Source organism: Propithecus coquereli, unplaced genomic scaffold (genome assembly GCF_000956105.1).
Source record: "Propithecus coquereli isolate 6110/MARCELLA unplaced genomic scaffold, Pcoq_1.0 Scaffold42, whole genome shotgun sequence".
Classification (NCBI taxonomy): Eukaryota; Metazoa; Chordata; class Mammalia; order Primates; family Indriidae; genus Propithecus; species Propithecus coquereli.
In genome coordinates, this window is record NW_012149952.1 from 6412557 (window position 1) to 6433177 (window position 20621).

General features: G+C 36.4%; 1 protein-coding gene across 3 annotated transcripts in view; it reads left to right on the forward strand.

Moving 5' to 3' along the window:
- Positions 1-20621, forward strand: part of SLC25A14 (solute carrier family 25 (mitochondrial carrier, brain), member 14) — a 33068-nt gene that overhangs the window by 1613 nt on the left and 10834 nt on the right. For all 3 annotated transcript variants that reach the window (XM_012653270.1, XM_012653271.1, XM_012653272.1), the window contains 5 exons: positions 3492-3585; positions 5217-5364; positions 7933-8027; positions 9677-9762; positions 16680-16775. In XM_012653270.1, the coding sequence (XP_012508724.1) occupies positions 3492-3585; positions 5217-5364; positions 7933-8027; positions 9677-9762; positions 16680-16775 (519 nt within the window). The remainder of the gene's footprint in view (positions 1-3491; positions 3586-5216; positions 5365-7932; positions 8028-9676; positions 9763-16679; positions 16776-20621) is intronic.

A 20621-nucleotide genomic window follows, 5' to 3' on the forward strand; every position in this document is an offset into this window, starting at 1 on the left:
CTTAGATATGACCTCTCTCCTTTTTACCCATATCTGGGGTTAGCCCCTATAAGTTAAAATAATTTTTAGAGGGCTTGGGGTATTTTACATAAGTAATGCTCTGCAACAAAAGCAAGGGAAGAAGATTCATAGGCAGATATTATCTGGGGATCAGGAGAGTGTCATGTGCAGGGGTGTGTAGCATTGGCCCAGCCCAGCAAGTTACCTTCCTGGGTTCCTCTATAGTCTTTCACATACAGGCTGCATGCATAGGTAAAGGACATCACACTGGAAAACCAACTAAGTATTTAATGGACGTGTACTCAATTCTGTGCAGGTTGTTCTGGGGGTTATTAAAAATACTGTCAGATATGGTATCTGCCCTCAGGGATCTTAACTTAATTAGGAGAGGAAACAACATGGGGCAACTAGAAGATAAATCTCATCCTAGTCGTTATTGTTATGCCTGAGATTAAGATACAGAAGAAATAAATGAAGGTTCAAAAAATATTGCACACTTGAAAAATAGATGCAGTGTAACATGCATGCATGTATACAGCCTTACGTAAGAGACTCAGAGGTTTCAGCTGGCAAGTTAATGATTCAGTAGTGTGATATGGCCCCCAAAAAAGTGATTGCAATTTTCAGCTGTAATAATTGAAGTATAATATATAGAATGAAGAAAATGATCATGGATATTTAGCCCGAGAAAGATAAGATACAGGAGGACATGATAGCTGTCTTTAAATATTTGAAGAACTCCCCTAGGGAAAAAATGAATAAGTTTGTTGAATATTGCCTCCAAAGACTGGGTACAAATTAGAGGAAGACTGACTTTTGGCTGAATATGAAGGACTGTCTAAAATCAGATCTAATCAAAGATGATACAGGATTTCTTCATAAGATTCTTTCCTAACATTGGAGTGAAGGAGATTTAACTATCAGATGGGGGTGGGGAGATGATGGTAGTGGCAATATTGGATTCGGCCCGTGGTCCCCACACTTTTGGATTTCATGGGCCATTAAAATTTAAATGTGAGTGTGGGGAGGGGGCATAAATATAGGATAGTCGGTCTTATTTTACCAAGCAAAAATGCTAAATAAAATCAACTGCCAACTACTATTATCATTTCATACAAGAAAGATGATGTTTTCAGTGCTCCAAGAGTAAGAAGAATATGCTCTCCTAATAATGGATAGTCCTTAAATTAAATACATTTAGCTGAAAAAAGGCACCATGTGCCTTTTTTTTATTTCACCTCAAAATTGTGAAAACTTCATCAGGGAACCACTGGGCTAACTGGTGTTAGATTCAGTGACTGGTCTTTCTGCTTCCTGCTATGGCTCTGCTCCCTGCCTTCCACTGATTCTTTGTTGCTCCCTGGACCTTGAGCACATCCTCCTTATTAAAAGGCTTGGCAGCAGGTAGTAAAGTTCTGATGGAGGCTTTCTCTGTAATGAAAAGAATTGGAAGAAGTTGTCAAGAAAGTTCTGGAGAGAAGCACAGCAGTCTACAGACTATTTTGGGTAATCTCTAAATTTGTGAATGAAAAGTGAATTTTTTCCCCACAGGCTTAGAGAGGGGGTATGCCATAGTCCCGCTTTTCCATCCCTACTCTCTCACCATATGTATCATGTTTTACTCTCAATTCAAATCCTAAAATGTGGACATAGCTAAAAATGTTGATAAGATAGTATTTAGTATTCAAGAGCCTTATTTCAAACTGCAGTTGATATTTGAAGTGCCTATTCCTACTTTGCTTTTTAGAATTCCTTTCAACAACTTTCCTCCAAAAAGGCTATCTGTTCCAGAGTCTGTATGTACTATGCTTGAAAGGAAGTTTCCATCATTATTTTTGTGGCCTGTAACTAAAACATTTGTCTGCATGTTTGTTGTTGTCTCTGAAAAATTGTTCTTTGCTTAGGTACAGAGAATTCCTTTTGTGGAAATAAAGCAAAACCTTATCTCGTCTACAGAGATACTGTGACTCAAAGTCACTAACCCCAAATTGGGCAATCGGGGAGGTGGGCAGCAAGGAATATCTGTTAGAATGTAAATTTGGGTACTTAAATTTTCAAAAATGTAATAATGATAATTAGCTAACAGTTATTGAGGTAGGCCAGGCACTTTTCTAGGTGTTCCACATATATTATTTAACTTTCACAACAACCCTATGATATAGTTTTTTATTATTAGTCCCATTTTACAGTTCAGAAAATGGTGGCATAGAGAGAGGTTAAGTAACTTGCCCAAGGCCACAGAACTAGTAAGTGGTAGAGTCAGGATTTGAATCTGGAGTTAGGATTTGAATTTAAGTAGTTTTCATTCCTGACCACAAACCACTCGGAGATTACTTTTGAAATTGAGAAGTATACATACTGTGAAGCTCTGAAGCAGGAATATTTAAAGGAAATCTGAGAGTTCATGCTGAGAAAATATATTACTTTCAGGTGGACCATGATTTAGTAGGTGATGCCTAGAGCAGTAGTTCCCAAGTGTGGAAGCATCAGCATTATTTGGGAGCTTGCAAATTCTCTGGGCCGGACCACCAATCAGAAACGCTGGGGGAGAGGCCCGGTAATCTAGATGATCCTGGTACATGCTAAATTTGAAAACCACTGGCCTAGAGGACGGAGCTATGGAAAAAATAAAATCCAAGAGCGAAAGAGCTGAGAGCAACAGAAAAAGAGGAAAGCTGAAAAGATTGAAGATGACAGGTCTAATGGGGATGGGATGGGAAAGGAGGAAAAGGAGGCTGGGAGCACAATACATTTATTAAAAAAACAACATAAAAGAATAACAGTATTTGTCTGTATGCATTTTAAAGGGCCAGGGGGAAGGAAAAGGAGATTCACTAGATGGATATACGTTAAATGTCAGGAAGAAGAGAGACATCATCCATATTGCTATCATTCTTCCGGGGACCCGAAGGAAGGTGAAAAGGTGCTTAGCTTAGCCTTGGCCTAGTCGAGGAGCAAAGTTGTATATAGCTAGAAGTAGCTAGATGAATGAAAATTCTACAGTTTAGTGGAGACAAGAAAGGGCTAAGAATATGAGAGGATAGTGGTAGGAGCCTGTGCTTTGCACTTGAATCAAGCTAACTGAATACCATGAACTGCTTTTATGAGATGCCTCAGCCTATATAATTTGATTTCCAGGTTCCTTCACTTGTAATTGTCTAGTTAAATGTCTGAGTTGGGTGTGCTGGATGGACTGAAGCCTCTTTTTTGGGTTGGGATGAGTATAATATTAAAGAAACTAGAGAGAATGAAGGGCACAGGCTGATCTTTGAGTGAATTGCACGCCTACCTCTACAGAATGGTAGTAAAGAACAAATTCATGATCATCCAGCACATAAAACAGAATTCCCCATTTTGTGTCATTCCACTTGGTGGGGTTTCTCCTCTACATCTGTTTTACTTGTCAGTTTTGTTCATCTAAATTATATGATCAGACACTAACAAATGCTCCTCACTCTTGTGCATTGTTCTGATTTGTGTTTATTTTTTAGCACCAGAAAAGTGCCACTGTAAGCCATGAGATGTCTGGTCTGAATTGGAAACCCTTTGTTTATGGTGGCCTTGCCTCTATTGTTGCTGAGTTTGGTAAGAATGTGAAAAATGACAAATCTGCATTTTATAGTACAGATGGTAAGGTATGGCGACAGTTATTTTTGGTGAAAACTAGAGAAAAAATGAAAAGAAGCTCACCCTGTTTGTTCTAAAAATTATTGTATTGCCAGGCGTGGTGGCTCATGCATGTAATCCTAGTGCTTTGGGAGGCTGAGGCAGGAGGATTGCTTCAGCCCAGGAGTTTTAGATCAGCCTGGGCAACATAGTGAGACCCTGTTTCTACAAAAAAAATTTAAAAAATTATAAAAATTAGCCAGGCGTGGTTGCGTGTGCCTGTAGTCCCTGCTACTTGGGAGGCTGAAGTAAGAGGATTGCATGAGCCCAGGAGTTGAAGTTTCCAGTGAGCTATGATTGGGCCACAGCACTCCAGCCTGGGTGACAGAGTGAGACCCTGTCTCTAAAAAATAAAATAAAAATAAGTTATTGTTTCAAAGCTATCAAATAATATTTTAAAGAAAGTACTATTAATGGTATGGCAAATGAAGTTAAGTCAAATTTAGGAAGCTTTTTTTGTAGTTTAGTGATTTGTTAATTTGCTAGGCTTAAGTAATATACCTGAAAATATAGAGGGAGTTGGATATGATAGACGTTTCTGTTATATTCCTGTACTAATGGTCTTTCTTTTATGCTAAATTGTTTATAAATCTCTTAGTAAGTATCCAAACTTCTTTTTTTCAAACCTCTATCCCATTTTTAGAAGAAAACATACTACCAAGATCAGACAAGATTCTTCTCTATTTGATTTTAATTCAGAAATATTTTTAGATTGTGACTTTTCATCTTCCAGATTTTCTCTTTCCTAAACTATTCATAAATGACTACAATCCACCAGTCTTCGTCAACTTTCTTGGTATATGCTCTGGTGTTGTGACATTCAGATCACTGGTGACCAGAGCTACATAATCTCCTTGTTAGTTTTAGAGCTTGAAATAGTCCTTGAAATATATTTTGTCAATGTAATGACCGCTTCTATGTGTTGACACAGAGAAAGAGGTTTGGTTTAAGAAATTTTCCCTCCAAGCCCTCTGCTGGTATTAGTCCTGAATTACCTAAGGAACCAGGATGAGTACAACCAAATAGGACTTTGCCAATATCTTTCATAATATTAGGGAACTATTTGTTTTTTGTAAACAAATAAAAAGAAAAAAAGCACTAAACTTTGTAATAGTATATAAGAGTGTCTTGAGCAGCAATCTCATGTATTCTTATCTTTGTGAAAATTTGGGGAGATTTTACGAGGGAGAGGTGAGGTAGCAGGGGGCAGGAAAGAGACTACTAAATGTCAGATTGTATGCTACAGATGAAACAAAAACATTTAAATTATTTTGCATTTACAGTATAATTAGGACAATCTTAAAGCACTTTATTATATCACAGTTTCATGTATACTGTGGGTCAAATGGTGCTGCCTATATACAGTATAGTAGATTTCACTTTAATACATACAACTCTTGTCCTCTGACACTCATATTCTAATAGAGATCTTCTGTGTGTTGTAAGAAGAATTTTGTCTTATGTTTCATATATTGTCATTGGCTTATATTTAGCCAAAACTTAACTGTGACTCTTTTGAAATATTTAAAAATGAGTGTGTCCCTTCATAGGAACGTTCCCTGTGGATCTTACCAAAACACGACTTCAGGTTCAAGGCCAAAGCATTGATGTCCGTTTTAAAGAGATAAAATATAGAGGGATGTTTCATGCCTTGTTCCGAATCTATAAAGAAGAAGGTGTATTGGCACTGTATTCAGGGTAAGACTGGATTCTTTCCTTATTTCATGAACAGAAGTGTTTTTTAAAGAAGTCATATATTTCAGCTGTCTGCTAGTTTGTACCCTTCATATTTACCATTTCAACTTGTAATTCAGTATTGATGTGTGTCGGTTTATATTTCACCTGCTTGCAAGTCTTGAGTTTTGGATTTGTGTTCATTTGGCTATGAATGATACATTTTAAAATGGGTATATCGTTGCAGCATGGGTATGCAGCAAGATGGTAAAATGGGTATATCATCTTGCTTTCCTGAGAGTCATCAATAGCCACTGTTAATAGCAGCACCAATTAATTGTATATATTTTTGTGATATTCTTCCTGAGTTGGCAAATACTGACTTACTCTAAAATTTTCCTCTTTAAAGAAATATTATTCTGGCAGTATAAACAGAAAATAAAGAATAATAGAGAGGGAGACCCATCTTCTTTTGGTCAATTTTTGATTAGCCATAAGTTTGTGGTTATTGTCCAGTTTGTAGTTTATCTGCTGCCATTTTCCTAGGCCACTCCTGCATCGAGGCTACCAGTTTATTGCTCAGAGAACAGACTCCAATTTTATTGTTAAAATAAGTTAGACTTAATTTAAAAGATAATTTTCTTGGGGAAGAAATCAAGTAATATGTCCTGAAGCAAGGTGATTTGTGGATTGTCTGTTTCACCTTGTTCTTTCATCAGCATGGATAATCACAAGATTTTTTTCTGATAGCAAGCAATAAAATCAGAAATATGCATATTTAGTCATCATTTTAAAATTCTAACTGTTTGTATTGCCGCTTTCTATTTATACCCCCTAAAGTATAGTTCTGCAATTTGGAAGAATCTCAAAGAAGGTATGAGTGAGAACATCTCCAGTTTAAAGGAGAACTTAAATAGGGTGATATCTTGGCTCTAGTACCTCCTCGTTGATAGAATTAAACATGTATCTGCAACTGTTAGGAAGTAGAAGTTGATTTTTTAAAAATCTCTATTAGGTGGGTAGTGGTATATAATTATTTCTATATATTGCTGGATTGAATTTGCTAATATTAAGGATTTTTTCATCTAAGTTCATGAGAAATAGTGGTCTGTAGTTTTTCTTTTTTGTACTATTTTTGTCTGGTTTTGGTATCAGGGTAATAATACTAGCCAAAATGAGTTGGGAAGCATCCCCTCTTGTGTTTTCTGAAAGAGATTGTGTAAGACAGATGTTAATTCTTTAAATGTTTTGTAGAATTCCCCAGTGAAATTATCCGGGCCTGGAGACTTCTTTTTTGGGAACTTTTAAATTATGAATTCAAATTCTTTAATGGTTATCTTTGTTTGGTCTGCTATAACCAAGTACCATAGACTGGGTGGCTTATAAACAACAGAAATTGAGTTCTCACAGTTCTAGAGGCTGGAAGTCTGAGATCAGGGTGCCAGTATAGTTGGGTTCTATTGAGGGCTTAGACTGCCAAGACTTTTCATTGTATCCTCACATGGCAGAAAGAGATCAAGAGAGCTCTATGTGATCCCTTTTGTAAGGGCATTAATCCCATTCATGAGGGCTTTACTCTCATGACTTAATCACCTCCCAAAGGCCCCACCTCCTAATACCATTGTGATGAGGGGTTAGGATTTGAACAGATGAATTTTGGAAAGATACAAACCTTCAGTCCATTGCAATGGTTATGAGACTTATTCAGATTATCCATTTTATCTTAGTTGAGTTTTGGTAGTTTGCTATTTTCAAGGAATCAGTTCATTTCTTTAAAATTGTTGAATTTATGAGTATAAAGTTGTCTATAGTATCCTCTTAATTATCCTTACAGGCTAATAATGGCTACAGGATTACAGGATTTGTAGCGCTGTTCCCTATTTCATTCCTATTATTGGTGATTTGTATTTTCTATCTTTTTATGAGTCTTGCTAGAGGTTTATCAGTTTTATTGACTTTTTTTTCAAAGAGCCAACTTTTTGTTTCATTGATTTTTCTGTTTTCCTGTTTTCAATTTCATTAATTTGTGCTCTTTATTATTTTCTTCCTTCTGCTTGCTTTGAGTTTATTTTGTTCTTCTTTTTATAGTTTCCTTAGGTAGGAACTTAAGATTACTGATTTGAGACTTTCCGTCTTTTCTAATTTAAGCATTTTGTGCTATAAATTTCCCTCAGCTCTGCTTTGGCTGCATCTCATATATTTTAATAGGTGGAGTTTTTATTTCCATTCAGGTCTGTGTATTTTTCAAATTTCCTTTGAGACTTCCTCTGACCAATGGATTGCTTAGAAGTGTGTTTTATTTCCAAGTGTTTGAGGATTTTCCTTATTGATTTCTGGTTTGATTCCATTATGATGAGAGAACCATATGGTCTCAATGATTTCAATTCTTTTAAATTTGTTGAGGTTTGTTTTATGACCTAGAGTGTGCGCTGTCTTGATAAATGTCTCATGGGTGCTTGCAAAAAGTTGTATTATGCAGTTGTGTGGGATGAGATAGGTAACGGAAATGATAGGCTGTCTAGGTATATAAAATCTGCAAGTGCATGTTTAGTATAATTAACTTTTCTTTCTTTCTCTTTTTTTTTTTGGCAGAATTGCTCCTGCTTTACTAAGACAGGCATCATATGGCACCATTAAAATTGGGATTTACCAAAGCTTAAAGCGATTATTTGTAGAACGTTTGGAAGGTCAGTATACTCACCCTCTTTTGAGGTACTCCCTTTGGATTGTTGAAATCATGCTTAATGAGAAGTGTTCATCAAAGGATGCCTGAGAATGGAGGACAATCACTGCAGGGACAAAGTGAGCTTGTCTTAACTTGGGATAAATCCTTGCAAGGTAAAAAATGGTTGAACTGCTCTTCAAATTTGTCTCTTTTCTTATCAAAAAAAAAAAAAAAGGCATCTGATCATCCCAGAAGAAACACAGAGGAATCTTGTCCAGAAAATTAATACTATCCTCATCAATAAGAGTACTTCAACTATAAGACATTTTCTAGCTGCCAATTTTGATAAGCTTTTGTTAGGTAAAATAATTGTAGGCTGTTATATTCTAGATCCTAATGTACCTATGGCCACCTTACCCACATTCAGCATTATCATGTGTCACTCTATTCGCTGCTGCAGCATTTCTAGTCTGATGCTGTACTAAATGGTTATATTACCATAGGACTGGGGCTGTTGGATGGTTGGGGACAGCTGGAGAGCCGTTCAGTTGGTAATGTCCTTTGAATCACTTTATTGTCCTAAATCAGCTTTTTCTGGAGCCTCCTCTTTGGGAATCCTGAAGGGTTTCCTTCTACCTCTTTGTAAAATAATTTTCTTTCATGGATTCTTTGCTTGGGTTTATTTAGTTTCTATTTGTAGGCTCTTCATGGTGAGGAGGATATAATTTTGAAGATTTTGAAGATATAATTTTGAAGGAATAATTTTGAAGATACAATTTTCATTGTAGAATAATATGCTCTGTGGTTTCTTTTTTCTGGCTGAGGGAATTTAGTTCTAAATGATGTTTTTTTCACATTCAACTAAAGAAGCCTTCTGTAAATTAACAGAGACCAGGAGAGAATTAAGGCCTGTCAAAATTAATTTTAAATTTATTCATTTATTTTTATTTTAGAGACAGAGTCTTACTCCATCACCCAGGCTGGAGTGCAGTAGCATGATCATAGCTCACTGTAGCCTCGAACTCCTGGGCTCAAGTGATCCTCAGCCTCCAAGTAGCTAGGACTACAGGTGTATGCTACCACACCTGACTAATTTTTAAATATTTCATAGAGGTGAGGACTTGCTATGTGGCCCAGCCTGGTCTTGAACTCCTGGCCTCAAGCAATCCTCTTGCCTCAGCCTCCCAAAATGCTGGGTATACAGGTGTGAGCCACTGTGCCTGGCCAATATTTAGATATATTTAGATAACTTTTTTGTATTAGACATAAGATTTTATCTTTTAATGTTCAGTTTCTGAATCTTTAGAGTTGACGATTATCCAGAACAAGACTTAAAAAAAAAAAATCATGTTTTTTAGATGTTTGAAGGGGAAATACCACATTCTGAATTCATGTGGGGTATTGACATGTTATGTAGAAGAATAGGACATGTTCTAGTGTCCTTCAGAATTAATGATTTTTTTAAGAAATTATATTTTACAATTTTTATATATTTTAGTACTGACTTGGGATCTAGAAATATTTGAGTTTTTTTAATTTTCATAAGCTTTGTAGTTCATTTCTAAAGTCATGTCTCTAAACAAGCTTCTTTTCTTCTTATAGCTCAGTACTCTGCTCTCAGAAACTGGTGCCTAATACAAACAGACCTTTCCTTTTTTTTCCTTTTTACAGATGAAACTCTTCTAATTAATATGATCTGTGGGGTGGTGTCAGGTGTGATATCTTCCGCTATAGCCAATCCCACTGATGTTCTAAAGGTAAGAGATGTATGCAATGTGATTTAAAAAGAGCATGAGCTTTGAGTCAGATTTGGGTTCAGATTCCCCACTTGATGGCTATAAAATCTTGGGCAAATCATTTAACTGCATTAAGCCTCAGTTTCCTCATTTGTAAAATGAAGATAAGGCAGTGCTTATAGCATAGGGTCGTGAAGGATTAGAGATAATATATGTAAACTACCTATCATTGCATTTGGTAGTAGATAATAAATAGTAGTCAATTTATTATGATATCATTAATCCATTGGTCTTCAAACTGGGGTATGGTAGCCCCTGTAGATTCTGTCCAAGGGCTATACAGTTTTACGGGAATCAATTTCCAGGTCCCTTATTTTCATTTGTACTATTTTCTAAAACTGGTCTGAGAATGAATCTATGTTTAGAATAGCCCTTTCCCCACTTTACAGAACATTCCCCACCCATTCCTAATCTTAGTATGATATGTTGACCTGTAGTGTAACCTGGAGTATCAAACAAAGGAATAAATCGCAATAATATTTTTGGAGAAGCCTCCTTTAATAACTAATTGGGGTACCTTAAGTCTGTGATTCCTCTTTCTCTCTCTCTCTTTTTTTTTTTTTTTGAGATAGAGCCTCACTCTGTTGCCTGGGCTAGAGTGCCATGGTGTCAGCCTAGCTCATAGCAACCTCAAACTCCTGGGCTCAAGCAATCCTTCTGCCTCAGCCTCCCAAGTAGGTGGGACTACAGGCACGCGCCACCACGCCAGGCTAATTTTTTCTATTTTTAGTAGAGACAGGGGTCTCACTCTTGCTGAGGCTGGTCTCAAACTCCTGACCTCAAGCAATCCTCCCGCCTTGGCCTCCCAGAGTGCTAGGATTACAGGTGTGAGCCACCGTGCCCAGGCTTCTCTGTCTTATTAATATTTCTATTAAAGGTGAGATTTGGCTTTTAAAATGATATATTTTGGCCTTTGTTGGGATATTCTAAATTCAGAATGCTGATTTATTAAGAATATAATTGGATTTCTTTAAGATTTTTATCAAATCACAGAGTGAAACATTTTAATATCAATTTTCATCTTTATCTCATAAAATGGTAAACATTTTCTACTTACTAACTTATTTAAATTTACGATTAATTAAAAGCACAAAATATATGATTAAAATATGAGAGGATCCCAAAGTTTTAAAAAATTATTTTAAAGGGATTATGAGAAAAAGGTAAGAGGACACATGCTTCATTTGAGCACTGGTGAAATCACTAGTGGCTAGGTTAGTGAAGGAGAGATCTATTGCAATTCAGAGAGTTTTGAGAACTGAGAGAGTGACTTAAAAACAGCACACATGAAAAAAAAAACAATGGTGGCTGACAGAGAAAAAATATGAAATAGTCTTTCTGGACTAAAGTGAGAGTAATTTAGCTACAGAATTTTCATATCGTTTTAGATTTACAGAACAAGTATTTATGAAGAGAATTTACTGTGTCCTAAAACTCTAAAATATTTGCAATATAATCATACTTGTTAGAATGTGCTTTTCAAGAATAATACTTAACTATCTGAAACTTGCTTTCTTATCCAACTGGATCCTAGACTTAATGACCTAAGTGATTCACTTTCAATTTCTCATACCTCTGACCTGTCTGGGCAAAATTACAATCATTGACCAATGATACCATCCACTTTTTCCTTTCTTACACCTCAGTAGGACTGATTAGTGCTGGGGGGAAAAGTCACAAGCTTAGACTGTGGCCATGCCGATATGATTTATGATCACTGTTGGGCTGTTCAGTCTTTTCATTATCCTTGGGCAGCTCTTTCTCCTATCCTCAAGGACATTTTAAACCTTCAAGCCTTTTGTTAGCTCTGTGTTCCTCTTAATCTTAGCAGACAACTCCACCTCCTATGGCCTTGCCTTACACCTCTCAACTTCTTGTCCTTTCACCCTTCACCTATAAACTTATTTATATCCATACCCATCCTTACTTCATCTCTACTGTAGTGGTTCTCAAAGTATGGTTCTCCAGCATCAGCATTACCTGGGAACTTGTTAGAAATGCAAATTCTCAGGCCCTACCCCACACCTAGTTAATCAGAAAGGTGTGGGATGGGGCCTAGCAGTTTGTGTTTTGACAAGCCCTCCAGGTGGTTCTGATACACAGTCAAGTTAAAAAACCCTGGCTTTACTCTGCTCTTATTCACTTCTGTTTCATTAGGAACCCTTCTCTATCATTTATTCTCTTTTTCTCTTATCTTCAGCCTCTTCCTCTTTACTGGTTACCTCCCCTCAAATGATAAATATGTTTAAGTCTTTCTGTTCTATAATACTTCTTCTTGACCCTCTGACTTCCTCAGAATACCACCTTTTTCTTCCTTTCTCATCCGGATTTTACAAAGAGTAGTCCTTACCCTCAATCCCTCCATAACCTGCTATAATCACTCCTGCTACTTGATTGAAACTACTCTCCCCAAGGTCAGCAGCAATGTCCACATTATCCAATCCAGTGGACATTTAGTTCTTATCTTACTTAACCAATTTTGACTAATTCCTTTTACTTGAAGTTCTCCTTTCATTTTGACACCACAATATTTAGATTCTTCTAGTTTGCATACTCCTTGGTTTCATTTATGGGCTTTTATTCTGCACATACTGTAAATCTCTTTCACTGTATCAGGGTATACAGGATAAGCTGCTATAACAAAGAAACTAAAAAAATACAAGGCCTCAGACAATATACAAGTTTATTTCTCTCTCATGTAACAGTCTAGAGGAGAACAGTTTATGCTGGTGGGGCAGCCCTACTCCATGCAGTCATCCAGGATCCAGGTTCCTTCGATTTTGTTGCACTGCCATTTATCTCCTAGGGCAAGCATTGGCAAACTACTATCTGTGGGCCAAATCTGGTCCACTGACTGTTGAAAATAAAGTTTTATTGGAACACAGCCACTGCATTTGTTTATGTACTGTCTATGGTTGCTTTTATGAGTCAGTGGCAGAGCTGAGTAGTTGGGACAGAGGCCTTAAGTCCTGGAAAGCCTAATATATTTACTGTCTGGCACTTTATAGAAAAAGTTTGCTGACCTCTGTCCTGTGGTATTTAAAAAATCTATATGGTTGAAGTTCGACCACCACCACACCTACATTCCCATGGGAAGAGAGAGAGTCAAGGGAAAGCATTTTCCTTTTGTTTCGTCAAAAATAAAATCAGATTAAGTTAGGAAAAATTTAAAAGTTTATTGTCATACAGTAAAAGAAAGTACAGATCACGATCCAGGATACTTCAAACCAAGTGATAAGCAGCTCACCTTATAGCAGTTACAGCACAGTTTATAAAGCACAGAGGAGGAAGTATTTTCACCTTTTTCTTGATTGGCTGTTATAAATTATTGTTCTTTTAAAGGCAAACAGCTGTTTAAGCTTATTGTCTATAGTCGATTGGTTTCATTTCACTGAAGCATGCTGACAAGGACGTAAAACTTACGTTCTGTGTTTATGATTAGAGAGAGAATTTTGGGGGAAATAAGGATGACATAAGTTTTGCTTACCTGGTCATGGGCGTTTGGCCTTCGGGTATATCTCATCTGCGGCCTACATTTTTGTTAACAGTTTAAATCTTTAAATATGTAGCTTTTTGTTTTTTTTTTTTTTTTTTGAGACAGAGTCTCACTCTGTTGCCTGTGCTAAAGTGCCATGGCATCAGCCTAGCTCACAGCAACCTCAAACTCCTGGGCTCAAGTGATCCCTGCCTCAGCCTCCTGCGTAGCTGGGACTACAGGCACACGCCACCGTGCCCGGCTAATTTTTTCTATTTTTAGTTGTTTGGCTAATTTCTTTCTATTTATAGTAGAGACGGGGTCTCGCTCTTGCTCAGGCTGGTCTTGAACTCCTGAGCTCAAGCAATCCTCCTGCCTCAGCCTCCCAGAGTGCTAGGATTACAGGTATGAGCCACCGTGCCCGGCCTTAAATATGTAGTTTTTGATAAACAATTTCAAACATACCAAAGAGTAGAGAATAATAATAGTACAGTGAACATCTTTGTATGCATCACCTAGATTCAATGGCTGAGATTTTGCTATACCTGCTTTATTATTCCTTTTTTCTGAATTCTTTTAAGGAACATTCCAGATATTTTCATTTCCCCTAACATATTTTAATGTACATGTCATAAAAGGAATGGTTTCTTACATAACCATGATGCCATTGTTACAGCTAACAAAATTAACATAATTCATTGGTAACATCTGATAATCTATGTTCAAATTTCCAGACTGTCTTATATATTTTACAGTTGATTTATTTAACTTGGGATCCGAACAAAGTCTATACATTACATTAATAGTTATGTTTGTTAAGTCCCTTTTACTGTAAAGTACCCCACTGCCACCCACACACATTTTTTTTTCCTTTTTACCATTAACTTGTTGAATAAACTGGATCAGTTGTCCTGTAGAATTCCCAAGTTCTGGATTTGTCTGTTTGCTTCTTTGTGAGGTCATTTAACTTATTCCTCTAAACCCTCTATTTCTGTAAATGGAAGGTACCTGTAAAGGTCATACTGAGTCATGTGAGGAGGCATACGATATTTGGTTGTCCCAATATTAGGGATGTTAAGATTGATCAGTAAATTTCCGGTGTGACAGCCTTATTCCTCCTTTGTAAAGTTTCCTGTTGACCCTTCATCTAATGGTTTCCTCTGTTGGTGACCATTACCTGAATCAGTTATTTCACTGGAGGCTGCAAAATGGTGATTTTTCTAATTCTGTCATTCCTTCCATGTTTCTTAGCTAGAATTCTTCTGCAAGGAAGAATTTTTTCTCATTAAGCAGGGCTGTTTGGCTATTCTGAAATACAGGCAATTTCCTATGAAACAAGAGACAGGGAAGTTTCAACCACTATTTCTGTTCACATTTCATTCCGAAGGACTTAGTTCCATCGCTATATTTAGCTGAAAGGAAGGCTGGGAAATGTCTCTAATTGGGGGACCATGTGCCCAATTAAAACTCTAATTATTGAAGAAGGGGAGGATAGATGTTGGGGGACAACTAGTAATCTACCACAACTACCCAGCCAGATCTAGTGAGTCATCCAGACTGGAAACCTAGATCATCCTTGGTTCTTCTATCTCTATTTCCTTTTAGTATTGAATCAGGTATCAAGTTCTGTAGATCTCATAGATATTTTTTAAATTTGTTGTTTCCCCACCATTCCTATTATAGGCCCTCGTCTCAGAAGCCTCCTAACTTGGTTTTTCACACTAGTGTGTACTTTCTCAACCCATCTCCAGACTGAAGCCAGAGTGATCTAAATCCATATCTGATCTGCTACGTATTGCTTCTTTGCTTTTATGCATGTAGCTCTCTTTTTTCCTGCAATGCCTTTTCTCCTTTTCCTGGTAAATTTGTCCTTCAAGACTATGCTCAGAAATAGTGGCAGACCTAGGGTGAAAGAAGCAAGGCACTCCCCTTGGGTACAAAATGTAAGAGGGTACCAAAAAACTCAATAATCAATATAAGTAACATTTTATGTAATATTTTTCAAAAAATCAAAATTAATGCAAAAAACTAATAATAAACCAGATATAAAAATTTTATATAATTCATTTTACTCACCTCACCCTAATGTTGGCTCTGTTGAATCCTAGCTTTAGTTAAAATTTTGATATTTGATCCATCATGGATTTTTGTGGATTGATTTGGATTTTTTGAAAATATTGCATGAAGATACTATTTATTTTGATTACTGAGCATTTTGTGCCCCCTTACATTTCTCACCTAAGGAAAGTACTTCACTTGCCTCACTCTAGTCCTGGTCATGCTCAGGAATCACCTCCTTAAAGACATCTTCTACTTACCATAGGGTATTTGTAGTTTTGATTAGTCTTTATGGTAGTTTGTATCTCGATTTATTGGGCTTAGGTTTTTATTTCAAAACTCTTAGTAGTAACAGTTGACTTTCTGCATAAAAGCATGCTGCTATTACATGACTTACCAAGGACATTTATTGAAATCTTGAATGCTAGAGTTGTGCTTCATGAAAATCAGGCATACATTTGGGCACTAGCATTTAGTGACTGACTCCTATGATTGATTATATGTGTTTGGAGTCTGTGGGAAATTGTACCAAATCTTTTACATGACTATTTAATACTGTATTTCCTTTCTTGTAGCTCTAAAGACCACTTGGCAAATATAATACCATGCTTTTTACAAATAAAACTCAATTTAAGGTCTTGTAAGCATAAAATTACATTTTAAAACATTTTTTGCTTTTTATAATTACATAAGCAATGCATGTTCAATGTAGAAAAAATGGAAAGCAGAAAAAAAAAACAGAGAAAAATGCTTACTTGTAGCCTTACCACTCAGACATAAACCACTGTCAATATTTGGATGTGTGTGAACCTCCAGTCTCCTGGTGTTTAGGGATATATTTAAGCTTACATGTTTTTAATAAAAATGACACATATACTACTTAGTAACCTTTTTATATTTAGAAATTAATTTTTGACATCTTTCAATATCAACAAATATTGTCTAACAGAATTTTATGGCTCCATAGTATTTCATTAAATGGATATATCATAATTTATGTAACCAATCTGTGTTGTTGTTTTTGGATATTTAGGTTTCTAATTTTCCACTAATCATATTTTAAATAAATCATTTTCTACACTTGTTGAGTATTCGTTCTTCCTTTTCCCCAAATTTTCTAACTTCAGAAATGATGGACTTAGTATGACGAATGTGATGAAAATCGTCTTTATAAAACACACTTTGACATAAATTACGTTCTTTCTATATACAGTTTAACTTATTAATTTCATCATAATAGAGATTTTTCTGATAATTCCCAAATACTGTTTTCTTAATTTTAAAGGAGTAAAACATCTCATTTTGGTTCTTTCTGTCAAAACAAAATGTTCACCTCTTGTTTTAGATTCGGATGCAGGCTCAAGGAAGCCTGTTCCAAGGGAGCATGATTGGCAGCTTCATCGATATATACCAACAGGAAGGCACCAGGGGTCTGTGGAGAGTAAGTACCCTTTTCCTGGTAGTGTTCTATGCTATCTGTTCTAGAATTTGCAAAGAAAACTTTTTTTTATGTAAAGCCATAAAATTGTGAATTATAATAGGGTAAGAAACTCCTCATCACCTATGAAAAGACCAAAACTTATCAGTGGTCTTTATTTCTGCTTAACATTTGGGGATTGTATATGTGGGGAAAGTTATTATATTATTTGAGATAGCCATTTTGGTTTGTTTACATTCACAGTGAATTTAGTTCTTCAGTGTTTTTTTATTTTTGCCAGTTCTGTACTAACATAGCAATATATGTCTCTGTGGTGTTTACGTTCAAAAGTTGTTACCTAAAACAAACTTTTTTAACCTTATAAAAAGTAGAAGATAGTATAAAATATTGAGAAAATACAGAAAAGTAAAAAGAAAAAAATCCAGCAGTCCCACCACCTAGAGATAATTTCTGTTGACATTTTGTCATATTATCTTTGTCTTCTATCTATACTTTGCCTTTTTGTTGTCATCGTTGCAGTAATTTTTAATCCACTTTTAATCATTAAATATTGTAATATTAATAAGGCTACTAGTAGAACATACAGAGGGTAGAATTGGGAAATCCATTATAGTCTTTTAAATAAAAACAAGAGCTTTGCTATTTTTCTTCCTTTGTAATTTTCTTTAACTTATGATTAAAAATTTCAAACATAAAGAAAAATTGAAAGAGTAGAACTATGAACTACATACCCATGACCTGGATTAAATGACTGTAAAGTTTGACCATATTTGCTATATTTATGCTTTTCTTTTTTAAGCTAAACTATATGAAAGTAAGTTACAGACATCATAGCACTCACCTAAATACTTCACTGTGCATTCCCTAAGAATAAGAATATTCTCCTACATAATAACAATACCATTATTACATCTAAGAAAATTAACAATAAGTCCCTAATACCTAATATCCAGTACATATTAAAAATTCCTCTATTGATGAGACCAAGCTAGTTTTCTTTTCTTTTTTTTATAAGAGATGGGAGTTTCACTATGTCACCCAAGCTGACCTGAAATTCCTGGGCTCAAGCACTCCTCCCACCTCAGCCTCCCAAGTAGCTGGGACAATAAGTGCTGGATGTCATGCCCGGCTTCAGGCTAGTTTTCTTAGAGAACGTTTCCTTGTGGTGTTTAACTTGGTCTTCTATCCCCTGTATTTCCAATAAACTGAAGGTTGGGTCCGTTGGCTTGATTAGATCCATGTTAAACATTTATGGTAGGAGAACTTCATAGGTGATGCTGTATATTTCATATTTCATCACAACAAGAGGCACATAATGTTAGGTTGTCCCATGACTAGTGGTGTCAAATTTGATTACTTGATAGGATGATGTCTACCAGATCTCACCATTGTAAAAGATAAGTTTTTTCCCCCTTTGCATTTAGCAAGTAATCTGTGGGGTGATAGTCTAGCAGCATGTATATATCCTGATATCTAATCATCTTTTACCTAATGGTCTTCACATCCATTCATGATCCTTGAGATTTACTTTTTGATAGCAGCAGGGTACACTTTCTTGATTAGTATAATTTAAAACCAGAAGATGGAATTAACTAGAACTTTCTCACAAACTGATACCAAGGGACAAAAGACAGAGCAATATGTAGAATTGGAGATTTGTCAGGAGAGCACAGCTACTTTATTTTTTATTTTTAATTGTGGTATATTGCACATAACCTAAAATTTATCATCTTAACCATTTTTAAGTGTATGGTTCAATAGTATTAAGTACATTCACATTGTTGTGGAACTCACCTCCAGAACTCTTCATCTTGCAAAACTCAAACTATACCCATTAAACAACTCCCCATTTCTCCTTTCCCCAGCCCCTGGCAACCCCCATTCTACTTTCTGTCTCTATAAATTTTACTACTCTATAGGTACCTCCTGTAAGTGGAATCATACAGTGTTTGTCTCTTTGTGACTGGCTTATTTCGCTTAGCATAATGTCCTCAAGGTTCATCCATGTGGTAGCATATGTCAGAATCTTCTTCCTTTTTAAAGCTGCATGATATTCCATTTTATGTATATACCACATTTTCTTTATCCATTCAACCATTGATGGACACTTGGATTCACAATACCTTTTGGCTATTGTGAATGATGCTGCTGTACATGAGTGTGCAAATATCCCTTTGAAACCTTGCTTTCAGTTCCTTTGGGTATATATCCAGAAGTGGAATTGCTAGATTATATGGTAATAATAAGTTTATTTTTGAGGAAGTGAACATAGCTACTTTTATGATCCAGGCTACTTACGTGACTTAGGCACGTAACATAAAGAAGTGAAGTACAGGCTGAGTGTGGTGGCTCACACCTGTAATCCCAGCACTTTGGGAAGCTGAGGTGGGAGGATCACTTGAGGCCAGGAGTTTGAGACCAGCCCAGGCAACACAGTGAGACCCTGTCTCTACAAAAAATAAAAAAAAAAATTAGCCAGGTGTGGTGGTGCATGCCTGTAGTCCCAGCTATTTGAGAGGCTGAGGCAGGAGGATTGCTTGAGTTCAGGAGTTTAGGTTGCAGTGAGCTATGATGATGCCATTGCACTCTAGCCCGAGTGACAGAGTGAGACCTTGTCTCAAAAAGAAAAAAAAAAGAAGCAAAATACATTGTGTTATGAATTCTGTTGAGACTGACATGTTTTATTTGTGTATTACAAATATAGGAATATTTTTTCATTTCAACAAAGAAATATGTTTGTATTTATCTTCAAACACATGGTTCTCTTAGTCTGTTTTATTTTCCTGCTTTGATTGTATTAATAACATGGGTACTGGAAACATTTTACTTTCTTCCTAACTTCATTGTAAGAAAAAAAACAGCACAAGTACGATAACAAAGTGTAACCGGCACTTACCTCAGAGTTGGAAAGACAGTAGTGTGGTGGGGACAGTGGTGAACTGGAGAGCACTAGCCCTGTTGAAAGAGGACAGCTGCTCCTCAGCTCCAGCCCTTTGCTGCCATGCACTGATGGTGTGCCCAGTGTGGCCAAATATTCTGGCCTTTCAAGAGAAGCTGGGTTTCTATGTGAAATATCCTGATTTTTTTACATGTTGACAACTTATTCAATCTTAGAAACACTGTGTGGGCCACACAAAACATGTCTATGGCCTCATTTCAGCCTGTGGGCTCCAGTTTGGAGCCTTACTATTCACCAAACTAATCTTCTGTGAAGGTCACCCTTTTTAACAGAGTAAAACATGCAGAAGAGTCAAAGAGAAGGCACTGTTTGGCTAGCCACATCAGCAGAATCAAGCATCTCAGCACAGCTACATCGTTTCCACTTAGTATATTGAGTTTGGGAACTTAGAGATGATTGAACACTTTAATATAACAGTTATCCCAGAAAGCAGTTGTCCCTGTGGTATGTTATTTTTAATTTTTTTTTTAAGAGACGGGGTCATGCTCTGTTACCCAGGCTGGTATACAGTGGTGCCATCATAGCTCACTGCAGCCTCGAACTCCTAGGCTCAAGCGATCCTCCTGCCTGAGCCTCCTGAGTAGCTAGGATTACAGGTGTGAGCCACCACACCTGGCTCTAGACAACCACTACTCTACTTTCTGTCTCTATAGATTTGCCAATTCTAGATATTTCACATAAATGCAATCGTACAGTATGTAGTCTTCTGTGACTGGCATCTTCCATTCAACATACTATTTTCAAGGTTCATCCATGTTGCAGCATGTATCAATATTTTATTTCTTTTTATGGTTGAATAATAATTCCATTGTATGGATATGCCACATTTTGTTTATCCCCTCAGCCCCAAATGAGCATTTGGGTTTTTGTACTTTCTGGCTATTATGAAT